Below are 16,664 nucleotides of genomic sequence, written 5' to 3' on the forward strand. Positions count from 1 at the left end.
TGTGTGAGGAAGTCTGTGCTGTAAGTAGAGTTATTGGTAATGTAGACACTTTTGCTGATTCTGTCTTAAAACTGTACTTGTAATGGATAACTGACTTAAAGGAATTTAAGAATTTGGAGAAAACCTTGCCCTTTAAGTAGGGGTATGGACCACTACTGAGTTGTGTGCTGTGGTTGTGCAGTTTCCAAAACCAGACAAGGATCCCTCTGGTTTTGTGAATCAGCTGACCATGGTATGCTATTGTTATGGTCTTACTCCAAGATACATACAGAAATGGCTGACAGTGTGCACTTAACAACATTTATTTTATTTATAATGCTGCTATTTTGACTCTATTTATTCATCACTCTCCTTACTTATTCTGTAGGATACATTACTGTGTGCATTCTGTAAAAAAGTTAAAATACAATAGCAGCTTAAATGCTAATAATGTCCACTTTGGATCATCTTCAAAATACCCATGTGTTATTGAAAAGGGAAAAACAGCATTTTTTTTTTTTTTTTTTTTCAGGGCAAATGGTAAATGTCTGAACCTACAACAAAGCATTTCAGCTGATAATCACCAGTAGTCAAAAGCCTAGTTTCTGTAGTCACAGCAGCCCTAAACAGGGTGTCCTCGTGCTGTTTTACCCATCATTATCATTGACTGTGTCCTTTTTCATGCTATGTTTACCTGTTATTATGTGCTGGTGTGTTGTAACTTAACTGTTTCTGCCTGTGGTTCTGTGATTATGTGCTAATTGCTGTTCAGTTCTGTGAAAATTAATACAGTAAAGGGGGCAGTAAAATCCAACTAAATAAGACTCCTGTAAATGTTCTGTTTTCAAAAGTTTACTTTTTCAGTACAAGTATTGAAATTGTATCAGCAATCTGGTAACTGGGAGTGCAATTTCCAGTATAATAAAAATTCACAATTTCTTGAAACATTCTGAAGAGTTAAGATGTTAATTATTATAACGAAAAACCCACAGTTGGTTTGATGACAGACACTTGACTGTGTCCTCTTTAAGCTAAAACTGATCTGATAACCAAACTCATCCCACATGGACTCACATGGAGTGTTGTTTACACGTGTGTTGCATCCTGGTTTGGGAGGCGAAGAAAGTGGCAAAAATACCCATACTCATTTTACTGAAGTAGCAACACCATAATGTAGAAGTACTCTGTTACAAGTAAAAACTATGCATTGAAAATGTTTCTCGTGTAGAAGTAGAAAAGTATGGGCATCAAAATTTACTTAACGTACCAAAAGTAGAAGTATCATCATATAGAATGGCCCATTTCCGAATTATATTATTGTAATTAGTGATGTAAATGTGTCATATTGCTGCTGTTAAAGGTGAAATATGAGCATACAGAGCAGAGCTGTTGGCTCCCTCTGGAGGTGAAGCAACTGTAACTGTTCCCAAAGAATTTCTTCTGGTAGAGGTAACTCACACTCCAACTGATGTTTGACTGGTGTTTTTTATACATGGTGTGTACTACTTTAAAATCTATCAGTTCTCTGAATTTTAAAGCCTTCAGTGTAATAAAGAGTGAGTTGGCTGTTTATTGTTGTTTTGTTTACCGTTCTCATTGCGCTAGAGTATTTGCCCACTCTTCCACAAAGTAAGTTAGTTACATAAGGAAACATAAGGGAGCTCAACAACTGATATATTTGACATTGGGTAGCATATACACTCACAGGTGTCATTTTTCTGCATTGAATACTATTACTCTTGATACTTTTATTCATGTTGCTAATTTTGTGTTTTTACTTGGATGTAATTTTTTGTAACAAGGTTTATACTTGTACTAGAATGTTACAACTTTTAATCAAGTAAAGTGGTTGAAAACTTCCCCCACCACTGTTTAAAACTCAATGAGACAGAAAAATAGATAAAATGAAAGAAATACATATATGCATAGATAAACTCCTAAAGATGAACATTCCATTAGAACATGGATAGTACTGTTACAGCACAGAGTTGTACTGGAACACAGGGAGTTCTATTAGAACACAGACAATCCTGCAGACACCGTAGTTCTCATATCTCAGACTCTAGTTTGATTCTCCACAGTGAGGTGACTCAGTATCTTTACTAAACTACAAACATTACAAGAGAAAAACACAGCAACGAGACAGAGCGCTTAATAAGAAGACAAGAGAAGGAAAAGTTGAAGAATCAGGAGCCAGGAAACCCTGCTCATCTGAAGTTGTCCGAAGAGAGACAGGTAAGACATTTAAATGCCCTTTACAGAGGTATCAGCAGTAAGTTAGTTTTGAGCTTAGATTTTAATTTGCACCCTTTAAAAACATTTTAAAAATTGTATGTTTCCACACTAGGACACAACACCACGTACCATGGATAAAGACATGGAGGACACTGAGAAGATCGTTGACTCACTCATCTCAGACGTCATTGAACAGGCTGCTCAAGTTCAATCTTTTGGTCTGGAGGAGCTATTTGCTGAGCCTCTTAAGGTGAGACCTGCAGAGGCTGACGAAGACAAGGTCATGGAGATACCATCAGGACCTTCAGAGGAGGATGAACGCACTGTGTTTTCCCAGGGAGGAAATGAAGCAGCAGCAGACCAGACAGTCGTCATGAATTCCTCCACCATGTCTCTCGTAATAATGAGATTTTTCCAGAGCCTCACTGAAGAGTAGGTCATTTATTTTCTCACTGAAACTCTAGTAGACACTTGAATACATTTTCAACATTTGTGTACATTATTTCTGTGTTTCATCTTTTGTTTCTGTTCGCTCTTTTTTAGGCAATGGAGGGAAGTCAGCGAGGGCGTTTTCAATCGAGACGTGAAGGAGAAGCTGATTGACATGTGCGTGGATGTGCTGAAGTTCACCTCAGACTCAGTCATTAGAAATGTCTTGGAGTCACTTGCTCAGTCATCCACCTCATCTGACACCTTCACCCTGAAGACCCCCTCTGAAATCCAGAGAAGTGTGGAGAGCTCTTTCAGCCAGGCTGTCTGTGATATTGTCGGGACAGACATCCCCGTTAGGATTTCACCTGAATTCACAGAGGCCATAGCGACTGCAGTACTTGAAGTGGTCACCCCGGTCCTCTCCGTGGCCATACAAGCCTCAGTGGATGAACGGTCCACGATCGCCACTGCTCCTGCCAGCCTCCAGGTGTCAAAGGACAAAGTAGCCAAGAAGACTCTGGCAGGAGCTATTTCCACCATGAAATCCCTCCTTACAGGACGAGGTGCTGTGATCAAAAGGAGGGTTATGTCCCAACAAGGGTTGGAGCCTAACAAAGATGAAGAGACACCAGCCACAGGACGTAACAAAAAGAAAAATGAATCTGTGTGGAGGAGGTGTTTTAGACCGAAGAGAAAGATCCAGCCATTTCCACAGGAGGATTCAAATGGAGCGAATGGTGCTCAAAAGGGCAAACAGGAGTCCCGCTCTCCTCTTACAACATCCTCCATCACAGAGGACCCACCCCTGGCTGAAACTACGACTGGTGAGATCCAAGAGGAAGAGGAGACAAACTTCTCTAACAGCTCCTCAAAGGTAATGAAACCTCATCAAATCCAAACAAGTCTAGTTGTCTTTGACTTAAAGACATCTGCTCACTGTTGTATTTTTGTTGAACTGTAGCCTTTTATTTTTGTTCTGTACTGATGTGTTGTTTTTCTTCTAGAAAAAGAATGAAAAGAAGAAAAAGGAGCAGAAGAAGAAGAAACTTCCTCTTTGGATGCGGCTGTTCTGCAGTCCATGCACCTGTCCACGCTGCCGCTCCTCCCCATAAGCTGCAGCCACCTCTCTCCTTCACCCCCTAACACCCCACCACCACCACCACCAAAAAAAGACCTTTCTCAACCCCCCCACCCTCAACCCACCCCTTCTCTCTCCCCTCTCCACCTCTCTCTCTCTTTCCCTCTCAACCCAACCGGTCGAGGCAGATGGCCGTCCACCAAGAGCCCGGGTTCTGCTCGAGGTTTCTTCCTGTAAAAGGGAGTTTTTCCTCGCCACTGTTGCCACAAGTGCTTGCTCTTGGAGGAATGTCTTTTTCTGGCCCCACTCAAAAACTTTTTAATTTGGCTTTAATAAAATTCATTTCAATTAAATATTCTGAAGATTAGTCACTGTCTTTCTCTCTTCACTGTATAAATATCTGAATACTGATGGTACTACTAGTTTGTGTGGAACATGATTTTCTGTTTCTGAGGAATCAGACAAACTTCCTAAAATCCTGTACCTTAGAAGCTGCAGTGTTATGTTCACCTAGAGAGGAGATAACATTAGTTGAATGACAGATGCAGCACTTCAGTGATGGGACTGGACAAGTATCCTCATCTGCTGCTTTATTCTTTTTTTCTCTTTAGTTTGATGAAAACACACACTTTTGCTGATTGTGCCATGCAATCACCCCATCTCTTTTGGCTGCTGGACTGGCTGCCTGTCTGTGCCACTCTACATTCTGTCAGTCATACATACACCATGCACGCAACACAACTGACTTACTGATTTCCATGTCTTTCATATATATATATATATATATATATATATATATATATATTAGTTATTTGTATGTTATTTGTTATGTGTTCAACTCAACTGAGATTAACAGGAAAAAGGCTGGAGGTGACTATTTTATTCTATGTATCCGTCTATTGTTCATACCTCAGCAGCCAAGTGTTTGCCCCAGAGTTATATGACTGCTGCTGAGGCTTCTGTAGTTTCCTAATAAGCTTTGTAGTAATGTGTGTCCCAGCAGTGCTCTCAGTCACCAGTGAGGGGAGCTCCACTGCTAAAATGGTGACTCAGTGTAGTTACAGTGGTTTGAAGATTCAGTGTAAAAGACCCATTAGCATCACCTGGTGTTGCTCTGTGTTTTTTGAATACAGGACATGCTTAAAAGTAATTAGTTTTTTTATACACCACATAAGAGAACCACTGCACTATACCTTTTCTTAATCTTTTCATTTGTCATATCACTTTCATACTATGATACTGCATGCTGTTGTATTTTGCTATATTATGCATGTGTGTAGATTTCATATGGCTGTACAACCTTTCACACAACAGCTGCAATGTTTCACATTTCATTTCTTATTTTCTTACGTCTTATTGTAGTTTGTCTAATATCATCTGACCATATTACATAATCCCGTAGCCCTTATTATTATTACCTTTTTTATCACATCATATCATATATCATATCATATCATTTGTTCCATCTCTTACTATTCAAACACTGAAAAAAGATTCACCACTTCACCATGTGAGTACAGTGTGGTGGCAAAAAGGTAGAATGAAATGATAAAGTTTCCTAGGGAAATGTTAATCCCATTTATTTCCAACATTTATAAGGTTTAACATCTAGGTGCTGTCAGCCAATGTTGCACACAGTGCTGCCAAAACAACCTCAAATTCAAGTTAGGTTGTGGATGGGGTTATTTTTCTACCCAGTCAGACAAATTAAAGAAATGAGGCATACCAGTGGATAACGATAAGAAAATAAATCTGAGGACTTGTGAGATGAGAAAAAAACAAACTCCTGCTACGCAAATGTATAAATGCGTAAAGTACAAGTACCTTGAAATTGTACTGTACTATGTGCCAAGTTACTTTCCACCACTGCTGTGACATGATAGAAATCTGCCACCTCTATGAGATTTAGTTATACTGTGTATACACTGCATGTATCTATAAGGTTGATCAATATTTGGGTATTATGCCACCATTTTTAATTAGCCCACATCTTATAGGATTTACAGGAGTTTTGCAAAAAAAATTGATGCAGTGGCAATATTTCTCATCAGTCTGTATGAGTATTTTCGTACTCAGGAGCTGATATGATGATATATGCTGCTTCCAGTGGTGGACTTTGAGTAGAGAACCAGGCAGTGTTCAGCAGGATGGTAGAAGCAGTATAAGGGTGCACTGGGGATACATGCATACATACATCAGCACATGCACATAGAGCTGTTATCCAAAGCCCAAATCTGTTTGTGCAGGTACATGATCAGTCAAAATGTTTGTACAACAAGTTCCTCAGTACTACTCACCCATAGAGAGAGTGCTGTTCTCCAAGGTCTTCTTTATTGTAAAAGCAATGCATCAGTCGTACCTTTCACAAGAAGAAATAAAAAAAAAAAAAAAAAAAAACATTACTGAACTCTCTATGAAAGACTTTGGCTCCAAAATGATCTTACTGACCATGGTCTGGAGTAAAATGTGGACTCAAAATAATACAATACAATCACTGAATTTAGTCTTGAAATGACATTTTTTGGGCCTGATAATAATTGATGGCACCACTCTCATTAGCAACAGTGATTTTGCTCCAGGCGCTCTCCACAAATGCCTTCACCAGCAACTTGGATCCAGTGACGTGGTCACATTTAAAACAATACTTTTTTTTTTTTTTTTTTGTAAAAAAGGGGCCACAGCAACATGAGCAAACCCCATTGTAGCTCGCTACATCTGCTTACACAGAGATCCTGAATCTGTCATCAGTGTGTTGCAGTGATCACAGTTTGACTGTGTCCTCTTTAAGCTAAAACTGATCTGATAACCAAACTCATCCCACATGGACTCACATGGAGTGTTGTTTACACTTGTGTTGCATCCTGGTTTGGGAGGCGAAGAAAGTGGCAAAAATACCCATACTCATTTTACTGAAGTAGCAACACCATAATGTAGAAGTACTCTGTTACAAGTAAAAACCATGCATTTAAAATGTTTCTTGTGTAGAAGTAGAAAAGTATGGGCATCAAAATTTACTTAACGTACCAAAAGTAGAAGTATCATCATATAGAATGGCCCATTTCTGAATTATATTATTGTAATTAGTGATGTAAATGTGTCATATTGCTGCTGTTAAAGGTGAAATATGAGCATACAGAGCAGAGCTGTTGGCTCCCTCTGGAGGTGAAGCAACTGTAACTGTTCCCAAAGAATTTCTTCTGGTAGAGGTAACTCACACTCCAACTGATGTTTGACTGGCGTTTTTTATACATGGTGTGTACTACTTTAAAATCAGTTCTCTGAATTTTAAAGCCTTCAGTGTAATAAAGAGTGAGTTGGCTGTTTATTGTTGTTTTGTTTACCGTTCTCATTGCTCTAGAGTATTTGCCCACTCTTCCACAAAGTAAGTTAGTTACATAAGGAAACATAAGGGAGCTCAACAACTGATATATTTGACATTGGGTAGCATATACACTCACAGGTGTCATTTTTCTGCATTGAATACTATTACTCTTGATACTTTTATTCATGTTGCTAATTTTGTGTTTTTACTCGGATGTAATTTTTTGTAACAAGGTTTATACTTGTACTGGAATGTTACAACTTTTAATCAAGTAAAGTGGTTGAAAACTTCCCCCACCACTGTTTAAAACTCAATGAGACAGAAAAATAGATAAAATGAAAGAAATACATATATGCATAGATAAACTCCTAAAGATGAACATTCCATTAGAACATGGATAGTACTGTTACAGCACAGAGTTGTACTGGAACACAGGGAGTTCTATTAGAACACAGACAATCCTGCAGACACCGTAGTTCTCATATCTCAGACTCTAGTTTGATTCTCCACAGTGAGGTGACTCAGTATCTTTACTAAACTACAAACATTACAAGAGCAAAACACAGCAACGAGACAGAGCGCTTAATAAGAAGACAAGAGAAGGAAAAGTTGAAGAATCAGGAGCCAGGAAACCCTGCTCATCTGAAGTTGTCCGAAGAGAGACAGGTAAGACATTTAAATGCCCTTTACAGAGGTATCAGCAGTAAGTTAGTTTTGAGCTTAGATTTTAATTTGCACCCTTTAAAAACATTTTAAAAATTGTATGTTTCCACACTAGGACACAACACCACGTACCATGGATAAAGACATGGAGGACACTGAGAAGATCGTTGACTCACTCATCTCAGACGTCATTGAACAGGCTGCTCAAGTTCAATCTTTTGGTCTGGAGGAGCTATTTGCTGAGCCTCTTAAGGTGAGACCTGCAGAGGCTGACGAAGACAAGGTCATGGAGATACCATCAGGACCTTCAGAGGAGGATGAACGCACTGTGTTTTCCCAGGGAGGAAATGAAGCAGCAGCAGACCAGACAGTCGTCATGAATTCCTCCACCATGTCTCTCGTAATAATGAGATTTTTCCAGAGCCTCACTGAAGAGTAGGTCATTTATTTTCTCACTGAAACTCTAGTAGACACTTGAATACATTTTCAACATTTGTGTACATTATTTCTGTGTTTCATCTTTTGTTTCTGTTCGCTCTTTTTTAGGCAATGGAGGGAAGTCAGCGAGGGCGTTTTCAATCGAGACGTGAAGGAGAAGCTGATTGACATGTGCGTGGATGTGCTGAAGTTCACCTCAGACTCAGTCATTAGAAATGTCTTGGAGTCACTTGCTCAGTCATCCACCTCATCTGACACCTTCACCCTGAAGACCCCCTCTGAAATCCAGAGAAGTGTGGAGAGCTCTTTCAGCCAGGCTGTCTGTGATATCGTCGGGACAGACATCCCTGTTAGGATTTCACCTGAATTCACAGAGGCCATAGCGACTGCAGTACTTGAAGTGGTCACCCCGGTCCTCTCCGTGGCCATACAAGCCTCAGTGGATGAACGGTCCACGATCGCCACTGCTCCTGCCAGCCTCCAGGTGTCAAAGGACAAAGTAGCCAAGAAGACTCTGGCAGGAGCTATTTCCACCATGAAATCCCTCCTTACAGGACGAGGCGCTGTGATCAAAAGGAGGGTTATGTCCCAACAAGGGTTGGAGCCTAACAAAGATGAAGAGACACCAGCCACAGGACGTAACAAAAAGAAAAATGAATCTGTGTGGAGGAGGTGTTTTAGACCGAAGAGAAAGATCCAGCCATTTCCACAGGAGGATTCAAATGGAGCGAATGGTGCTCAAAAGGGCAAACAGGAGTCCCGCTCTCCTCTTACAACATCCTCCATCACAGAGGACCCACCCCTGGCTGAAACTACGACTGGTGAGATCCAAGAGGAAGAGGAGACAAACTTCTCTAACAGCTCCTCAAAGGTAATGAAACCTCATCAAACCCAAACAAGTCTAGTTGTCTTTGACTTAAAGACATCTGCTCACTGTTGTATTTTTGTTGAACTGTAGCCTTTTATTTTTGTTCTGTACTGATGTGTTGTTTTTCTTCTAGAAAAAGAATGAAAAGAAGAAAAAGGAGCAGAAGAAGAAGAAACTTCCTCTTTGGATGAGGCTGTTCTGCAGTCCATGCACCTGTCCACGCTGCCGCTCCTCCCCATAAGCTGCAGCCACCTCTCTCCTTCACCCCCTAACACCCCCCCCACCACCACCAAAAAAAAAACCTTTCTCAACCCCCCCACCCTCAACCCACCCCTTCTCTCTCCCCTTTCCACCTCTCTCTCTCTTTCCCTCTCAACCCAACCGGTCGAGGCAGATGGCCGTCCACCAAGAGCCCGGGTTCTGCTCGAGGTTTCTTCCTGTAAAAGGGAGTTTTTCCTCGCCACTGTTGCCACAAGTGCTTGCTCTTGGAGGAATGTCTTTTTCTGGCCCCACTCAAAAATGTTTTAATTTGGCTTTAATAAAATTCACTTCAATTAAATATTCTGAAGATTAGTCACTGTCTTTCTCTCTTCACTGTATAAATATCTGAATACTGATGGTACTACTAGTTTGTGTGGAACATGATTTTCTGTTTCTGAGGAATCAGACAAACTTCCTAAAATCCTGTACCTTAGAAGCTGCAGCAGTGTTATGTTCACCTAGAGAGGAGATAACATTAGTTGAATGACAGATGCAGCACTTCAGTGATGGGACTGGACAAGTATCCTCATCTGCTGCTTTACTCTTTTTTTCTCTTCTCACACTTTTGCACTGATAGCAACAAAATGCTGATTGTGCCATGCAATCACCCCATCTCTTTTGGCTGCTGGGCTGGCTGCCTAATATATATATATATATATATATATAACAATTCTAGTTATTTGTATGTGTTCAACTCAACTGAGATTAACAGGAAAAAGGCTGGAGGTGACTATTTTATTCTATGTATCCGTCTATTGTTCATACCTCAGCAGCCAAGTGTTTGCCCCAGAGTTATATGACTGCTGCTGAGGCTTCTGTAGTTTCCTAATAAGCTTTGTAGTAATGTGTGTCCCAGCAGTGCTCTCAGTCACCAGTGAGGGGAGCTCCACTGCTAAAATGGTGACTCAGTGTAGTTACAGTGGTTTGAAGATTCAGTGTAAAAGACCCATTAGCATCACCTGGTGTTGCTCTGTGTTTTTTGAATACAGGACATGCTTAAAAGTAATTAGTTTTTTTATACACCACATAAGAGAACCACTGCACTATACCTTTTCTTAATCTTTTCATTTGTCATATCACTTTCATACTATGATACTGCATGCTGTTGTATTTTGCTATATTATGCATGTGTGTGGATTTCATGTGGCTGTACAACCTTTCACACAACAGCTGCAATGTTTCACATTTCATTTCTTATTTTCTTACGTCTTATTGTAGTTTGTCTAATATCATCTGACCATATTACATAATCCTGTAGCCATTATTATTATTACCTTTTTTATCATATCATATCATATCATTTGTTCCATCTCTTACTATTCAAACACTGAAAAAAGATTCACCACTTCGCCATGTGAGTACAGTGTGGTGGCAAAAAGGGAGAATGAAATGATGAAGTTTCCTAGGGAAATGTTAATCCCATTTATTTCCAGCATTTATAAGGTTTGACATCTAGGTGCTGTCAGCCAATGTTGCACACAGTGCTGCCAAAACAACCACAAATTCAAGTTAGGTTGTGGATGGGGTTATTTTTCTACCCAGTCAGACAAATTAAGAAATGAGGCATACCAGTATTGAGCCAATAAAATCTGAATACCTTTACTAATCCTATTTATTTATACATTATGTATGTATTTATGTTTGGGACAGTACTGAAGCAGTGCATCTCTGCTTGGAAGTTGCCCCTGCTGAACTTCTGGGGGAAGCCAAAAGAAGTTGATGCTGGGAGAGAGACCGCAATGAACAAGCAGGATAACATGGACAGTAACACAGTCAAACTACACATCAGGACTACATTCATAACAACACAGTCAAATGACAGGGAGTGCAACAAGACAATAAATGTTTCGTCACATCTTCAGTCGACATTGACAGTGTACATATTGACATATTTTGCACCACTGGAACCCTATACAGATTGTCTTCTTGACTAGAGACTCTAGACTCCCCAGGGTGAAGAAAGTGAAACAGCACCATTCGCTCCTCACTAATTACCACTACTGAGGTGCCCTTGAGCATGAAATTTGACTCACAACTGCTCCAACAGCTGCTGAAGGCAGGGACCAACAGAGCAGACTGGGGTTGCACTGGGCACCTGCTGAAGTCATGGTCTTGATATTTTGATGAATATGTGTCTTTTTTTCAAACTGTTGCTACAAGTAACTTTCGATTCTGGTGAAACTCAGGTGTGGAAACAACCTTTCAGGGCAGTGAATGGTAACCGTGTGAACTTATAATTTCTGTGTTTCCGAAATCATGGTTTTGGCTCTGAGCGTGAATGTAACTGCTTTGCTTAGTTTACATGTTCTTGGTTGTTTTTTTATATATATATATAACTATGGAAGTGGTTATTTGTGTGCTGTGTATCTATCATATCGCATCATAACTGTCTCAGTGTTAACAGAGTTTCTGTGATAAGGAGAGTAGTGGAGTAGGAGCCAGTCCTTATATATCAGAATGAGTAAATCAGATGGACAGATGCAGTTGGTATGTTTCTTATGACCGGGGAGAGCTGTGTACATTGGCATGCATTTGTGTAAAAGTAGAAGAGGTGGTTGCTACATTACAAATTGTTCCCAGCTTTCACATATAAACAGTAAAATAGCAGCATATTATGTACAACAAAAGCATTTTAGATAAGAAATCAAACTACATGTAGCTGTTATCCAAAACAATCAAGTCCAGAGTGAGGGAACTCCAAACAGGAACTCATATATTTTGAATTAGCGGTGAAAAGTGAGGGAGAAAGTGGAAAAGTGATGCTGTGTTTCCTATTATTGTAGGATGGGGGTTGACAACAGGGCCGAGTCCCTCCGCCATGCTGTGAACGCACCAGTGGAATTTGGATGGCGGCAGTGCTGATGATGAGAAATATGAGAGAGGAAGACAAAATACGCTGTTGTTCCACGCATTGTCATTGTGACCCAAGGGCAATCCCATCACACTCACACATGCGCGCACATACACACACTTGACATATGTATGCTGGGTGACAATCACACACTCAGCTGTCCACTATTAGAGCACACAGTTTTGGCACTCTTACACTGTGAACCAAACACACACATGCATATAGTACACATACACAAACACAGGCTATTGTCAGCACACATCTCATATGGAAATATTTGTAGTTGCGTTGCCAGAAGTGGAAGGGATTGCGTGTTGGCTGTTTGAAAATCTGCAGCACGCTCGTAAAGTTCTGCACGTAATCCCACACAGGTGATGACGCTTCAGAGTCAATGGTCAGACTGAGACCTTGAGGTCAGATGAATCAGAGCAGTCCTCATTTGTGTCATCTCATCTCCTGCTCATCTTTGCTGACTTTCTACACTGATGAACCCCAAATGAAGAATAAACTTTGGCTAAAATTATCTGGAAAAGTCTCAACCTAGTCGTGATTTTCTTAATCCATTGTCTGTTTCCTACAGTATGGCCACATTTTACAGTTAGAGTGCCATTATATGACATTAATACCACTACACTTGATTATTACTTTTGCACTGTTACAGTCACCTGGGCCCCAGGTGGACAGTCAATCAGGTGTTTATTACTGGGGATATGATACCATTATTCATGAAAATGTATAATATATAAATATAAATGGAATGCATAAGTGATAAACTTGTACTAAGATGAGAAAGAAGGAAATCTGGGAGAAAATAAAGACAGAATAAGTAAAGTAATAATAAATAACGTTTTGATTTATTGTATCAACATATTGGACAAATTTTTTTTTAAAAGTCTTTCTCTTCTGTCATTTTCAGGGCTCCATACACTCAGCCCATTTTTATTGAATAAAAAAGGGCAATAGGGTTCAAAATATACTGTATACTCTAATATACTGTATATTGTACACTTCTTATTGATTTACTTTTTGCCTGTACTGTTATATGTTATGTCTGATGGAATACATATATATTCTATAAGGAATAAAAAAAAATTCCTAAAAAAAAGGTTCTGTCTTCAGCAAAGAATATTAAAAGTCTCCTCATCTTCTGCAGACAGTCTATAAAGCACGATCAGTAGCCAAATGACTGTACTCATGGGTCAAAGAGGCCAATACTTCCAGTTATCCTCACTGTCAGTTGATATTTCCCTCAGTGACAGTGCACTGCTTATGTTGCTTATGCTTACTTACAAATGCTATACATGTAAAATGTTGTTCAGCTGTTGATGTGTACAATATGTGTGCAATCAAGGAAACTATTGATTGGGCCCATTATGCTCTGATTAGTCCACCGGCCACTCTCTCCTTCCCAGCTGGATGAGTCTATTCTGAGGCAGGAGACAATAAAGGAGTCCTCTCTCACCCCTTCCTATGTCTCTTCCACTTTACTTTCTTTTTCCTCTATATACTTTCTTTCTCATCCTTCTTCCTCTTCTCTCCATGTTCCCTCTCTTCCTTAGGGTCTTTAATATATATATATATTTTTTTTTTTTTTCCAAGAAAAGTATACACATATGAGGTTGAGGAGCGTCTGTGCCCTCACACCTGTGGCTGTGGCAGACATATCCTGTTTGGAAAAGGCCTCACCAAACACCCTAATCCACCCACTTGCACACCCCTGTCCCCCGCCCTTGTTCCCCCACACAATCCTCCCCCCTCCGCTCTGCCAAACCAGGAAGTGTGCACAGGAAACAGCTGTCCCTCACGTCCGCCCGCTCGTCTCTTGCCAGGTGCATCCTGGGAACGGAGCAATGTGTGACCGTCGACATGTGGCTGACACTGTATGAGGTGTCGTTACAGTAATCAGGATCGCCATGAACTTTATACAACAAGGAGATAAAAATAAATCTCCTCGCCATCTACTGGCCTGTTTCAATTTCTATTAGTGAAGAAGGTTTTTGTTGGAAACATCAAGTCTAAATCTAAGCCTACAGCTTTTGAGCCTTTATGCTACAGGGCAGTGATGAAGATAAAACAAACAATTTAAGTTTGATCTGTCTGAGATAAAGCGGATATACTTGTCTCACGAATGACTGCCTCTCGTCAGCTGAAAGGGGAACTCCATCAATTACACACATCAGAGTCTGTTTACAGGTATTGGGGAGAGAAAGAAGAGCGTGCGGCATAAAAAAAACTCTGGTTGTTGTGCATTGATTTTGATTAGATTTTTTTTAACTGTCCATTGGTCTTTTAACTGTCATTCCCAGCTCTGATCTGCTATTTTAATATCTCACAAAACAATTAAAATAAATCTGTTTGATCATGTTGATGTTGCTTTAATAATACTTCAACATGCTCCTGAACTGACACCTGCTGATTGCTGATGAAACAGACAGAGAGTCCATGTCATGGTAATATAAATGACAATGTAAACTCATCCTCCTGTTTTTCACTAAATCTTCACCATAATCTGAAACTCCTCTTGTTGTCTGTGCTGTATAGCTGGATGGCCGGTCTCCAGGACAATCAGGAAAAATAAACAGAGTCGACATCTGTCGCAGCAGAGTAGGAGTGAGAGCGTCTGTCCAGGCCAGCGCTCGCAGTATTGTTTGTCACTTTCTCCATGAAATGCTCTGCGAATACTGCCTCAAACAATTAGGTTCCAGTGATCCCTATCACCCAACACACAATAGTGTTTACATGACGTGGAGGAAACGTGGCCATGGAGCCCACTTTGGGGAGTGTGTGTGTGTGTGTGTGTGTGTGTGTGCCCTCAGGGTTCGTATGACTTTTAAGACTCTAAGCTCACACTGTATTCAGTCAGGGTGGAAAATGTTTCTGTGCCATGAGAATATTGCTTTTCAAAATGAAAAACTTTTCCTCTTCCCTGTCATTTTATTCTCCAGTTGGACTAAATCTATAAAATGAGACTGTAACTTTTGACAGAAAATATATATATATATATATATTGTGGGTTTTTCATTAAGGGGTTTTCCACTATAGCCTTACTTGGTGCGATATGACCAATAGCTTCTGGTGGCTAATCTTAGCTAATTTACATTAGTCAGTGTGTAGAACTGACCAGCCTGCTCTCACCACACAACATTTCAATCAGGAGAAGAGAATGAGAAAATCTGAAAAAGAATTACATTTATTGTGGACAAGAGAAATGTCTTCAAAAGTAGTGTGCTATAATAATATGTAGAACTGACATTTCCTCATCGGTTTTTGGAATTTTCTACTGTTACACAACATTTTAGCTCAGTCAGGTCACCAGGTCACCCAATGATAATGTCTTTAAAGCAAATGAATTGGGAATTTGGGGAAATGGAAATATATGTGTAACATGTCACATTAACTGTCACAGTGACCCTTTGACCCATACCCTTTGCTTCTGATTTGAAAGTGATAGAAGCAGGGGGTTACATCATGGAAGATCATGGGTGTTGCTGCAACATCCTTGTTCCAGCCTGCAGAGGCAGTGCTGAGTGTGAACTTTTGCACTCAAACACCTGCAAGTCCCTTTTTGACTAAAATTAAAATAACTTCAACAGAGGTTTCAGACACAATTATAGCATGATTTAAGGCATGACCAACGGTGGACACACACCCATACATACACAGCAAAAGAGAGAATCTATACATTTACCTTTACTCATACTGATGTCTCTAGGGTATACATAGTCTGTCCCTGGCTTTCACACATAGTGCACACAAACACACACACAGTTCCCCGTTGCACAAAGGCTCCCCCATCGATACTCACTTTATTGAGTGGGACATTTTGAGGTAGCCAGGGGGAGGGTGTGACAGCACGGCTCTGAGATTAAAACAATCCTCTCTTGATTTCTTCCTCACTCAAGGGAGAAGCGGAAGCTGTCTGTTATCGTTTGTTTCTATTATTATTCCCCATTTACAGTTTGGGTGTTCACACATGGCCTTAAATGAGAGAGTCAACAATTTGTCTTGTGTGTCTTTTCACTTTTCAGAGCTGCCCTGAAAACTGTCTGAGAAATTGGGGTTTTACAGTAAAAGAAGGGGGAAACCCAAAACATACTCTAATTTGTTGTCCAACACCACACAGTTTCATCTTGCTTACTAGTTAAAACAGTTAAGAGGCATCTGCAGCTAAAACTGCATTCTCAAAGCCTTTGAAGTCAAGGATTCAGTTTGGCTCATTTTTTCCATGTACTTATTATTATTATTATTTTTGTATAGTACATAAAAAGAAAAAGGTTACCACACATTTATAGTATGTTTGTTTTTCGCCATAACCTCAGCTGTAAGTCTGACTTATCATTTTGTCAATTCAACACACTGTCCTGTAAAAATAAACAAATATTTAGTGATAATCTCTTTCTATAATTATTATGGAGCAAGGCTGTAAAATTCTGATTCACTATTTACAAATGCAACAGAAACACATATGAATTTAAACTATGATATTGTCTATTTGCATCTTAAGTGCTTTGATCCTTACTTGCAACTTCCATTGTGA

At 39.9% G+C, this 16,664-nt stretch overlaps 2 protein-coding genes across 2 annotated transcripts; both read left to right on the plus strand.

The window, feature by feature from the left end:
- The first annotated feature begins 1,978 nt into the window (after positions 1-1,978).
- LOC108879318 (uncharacterized) lies at positions 1,979-3,792 on the plus strand. Its single transcript, XM_018670560.2, has 4 exons — positions 1,979-2,214; positions 2,327-2,646; positions 2,758-3,520; positions 3,651-3,792. The coding sequence occupies exons 2-4, from the start codon at positions 2,345-2,347 to the stop codon at positions 3,756-3,758; spliced, it is 1,173 nt and encodes a 390-aa protein (XP_018526076.1). The 5' UTR covers positions 1,979-2,214; positions 2,327-2,344; the 3' UTR covers positions 3,759-3,792.
- Positions 3,793-7,610: 3,818 nt separating this feature from the next.
- On the plus strand, positions 7,611-9,440 carry LOC108879319 (uncharacterized). Its single transcript, XM_018670561.2, has 4 exons — positions 7,611-7,712; positions 7,825-8,144; positions 8,256-9,018; positions 9,149-9,440. The coding sequence occupies exons 2-4, from the start codon at positions 7,843-7,845 to the stop codon at positions 9,254-9,256; spliced, it is 1,173 nt and encodes a 390-aa protein (XP_018526077.2). The 5' UTR covers positions 7,611-7,712; positions 7,825-7,842; the 3' UTR covers positions 9,257-9,440.
- Positions 9,441-16,664: the final 7,224 nt, after the last annotated feature.

Source organism: Lates calcarifer, unplaced genomic scaffold (genome assembly GCF_001640805.2).
Source record: "Lates calcarifer isolate ASB-BC8 unplaced genomic scaffold, TLL_Latcal_v3 _unitig_622_quiver_1159, whole genome shotgun sequence".
NCBI classification, from domain to species: domain Eukaryota; kingdom Metazoa; phylum Chordata; class Actinopteri; family Centropomidae; genus Lates; species Lates calcarifer.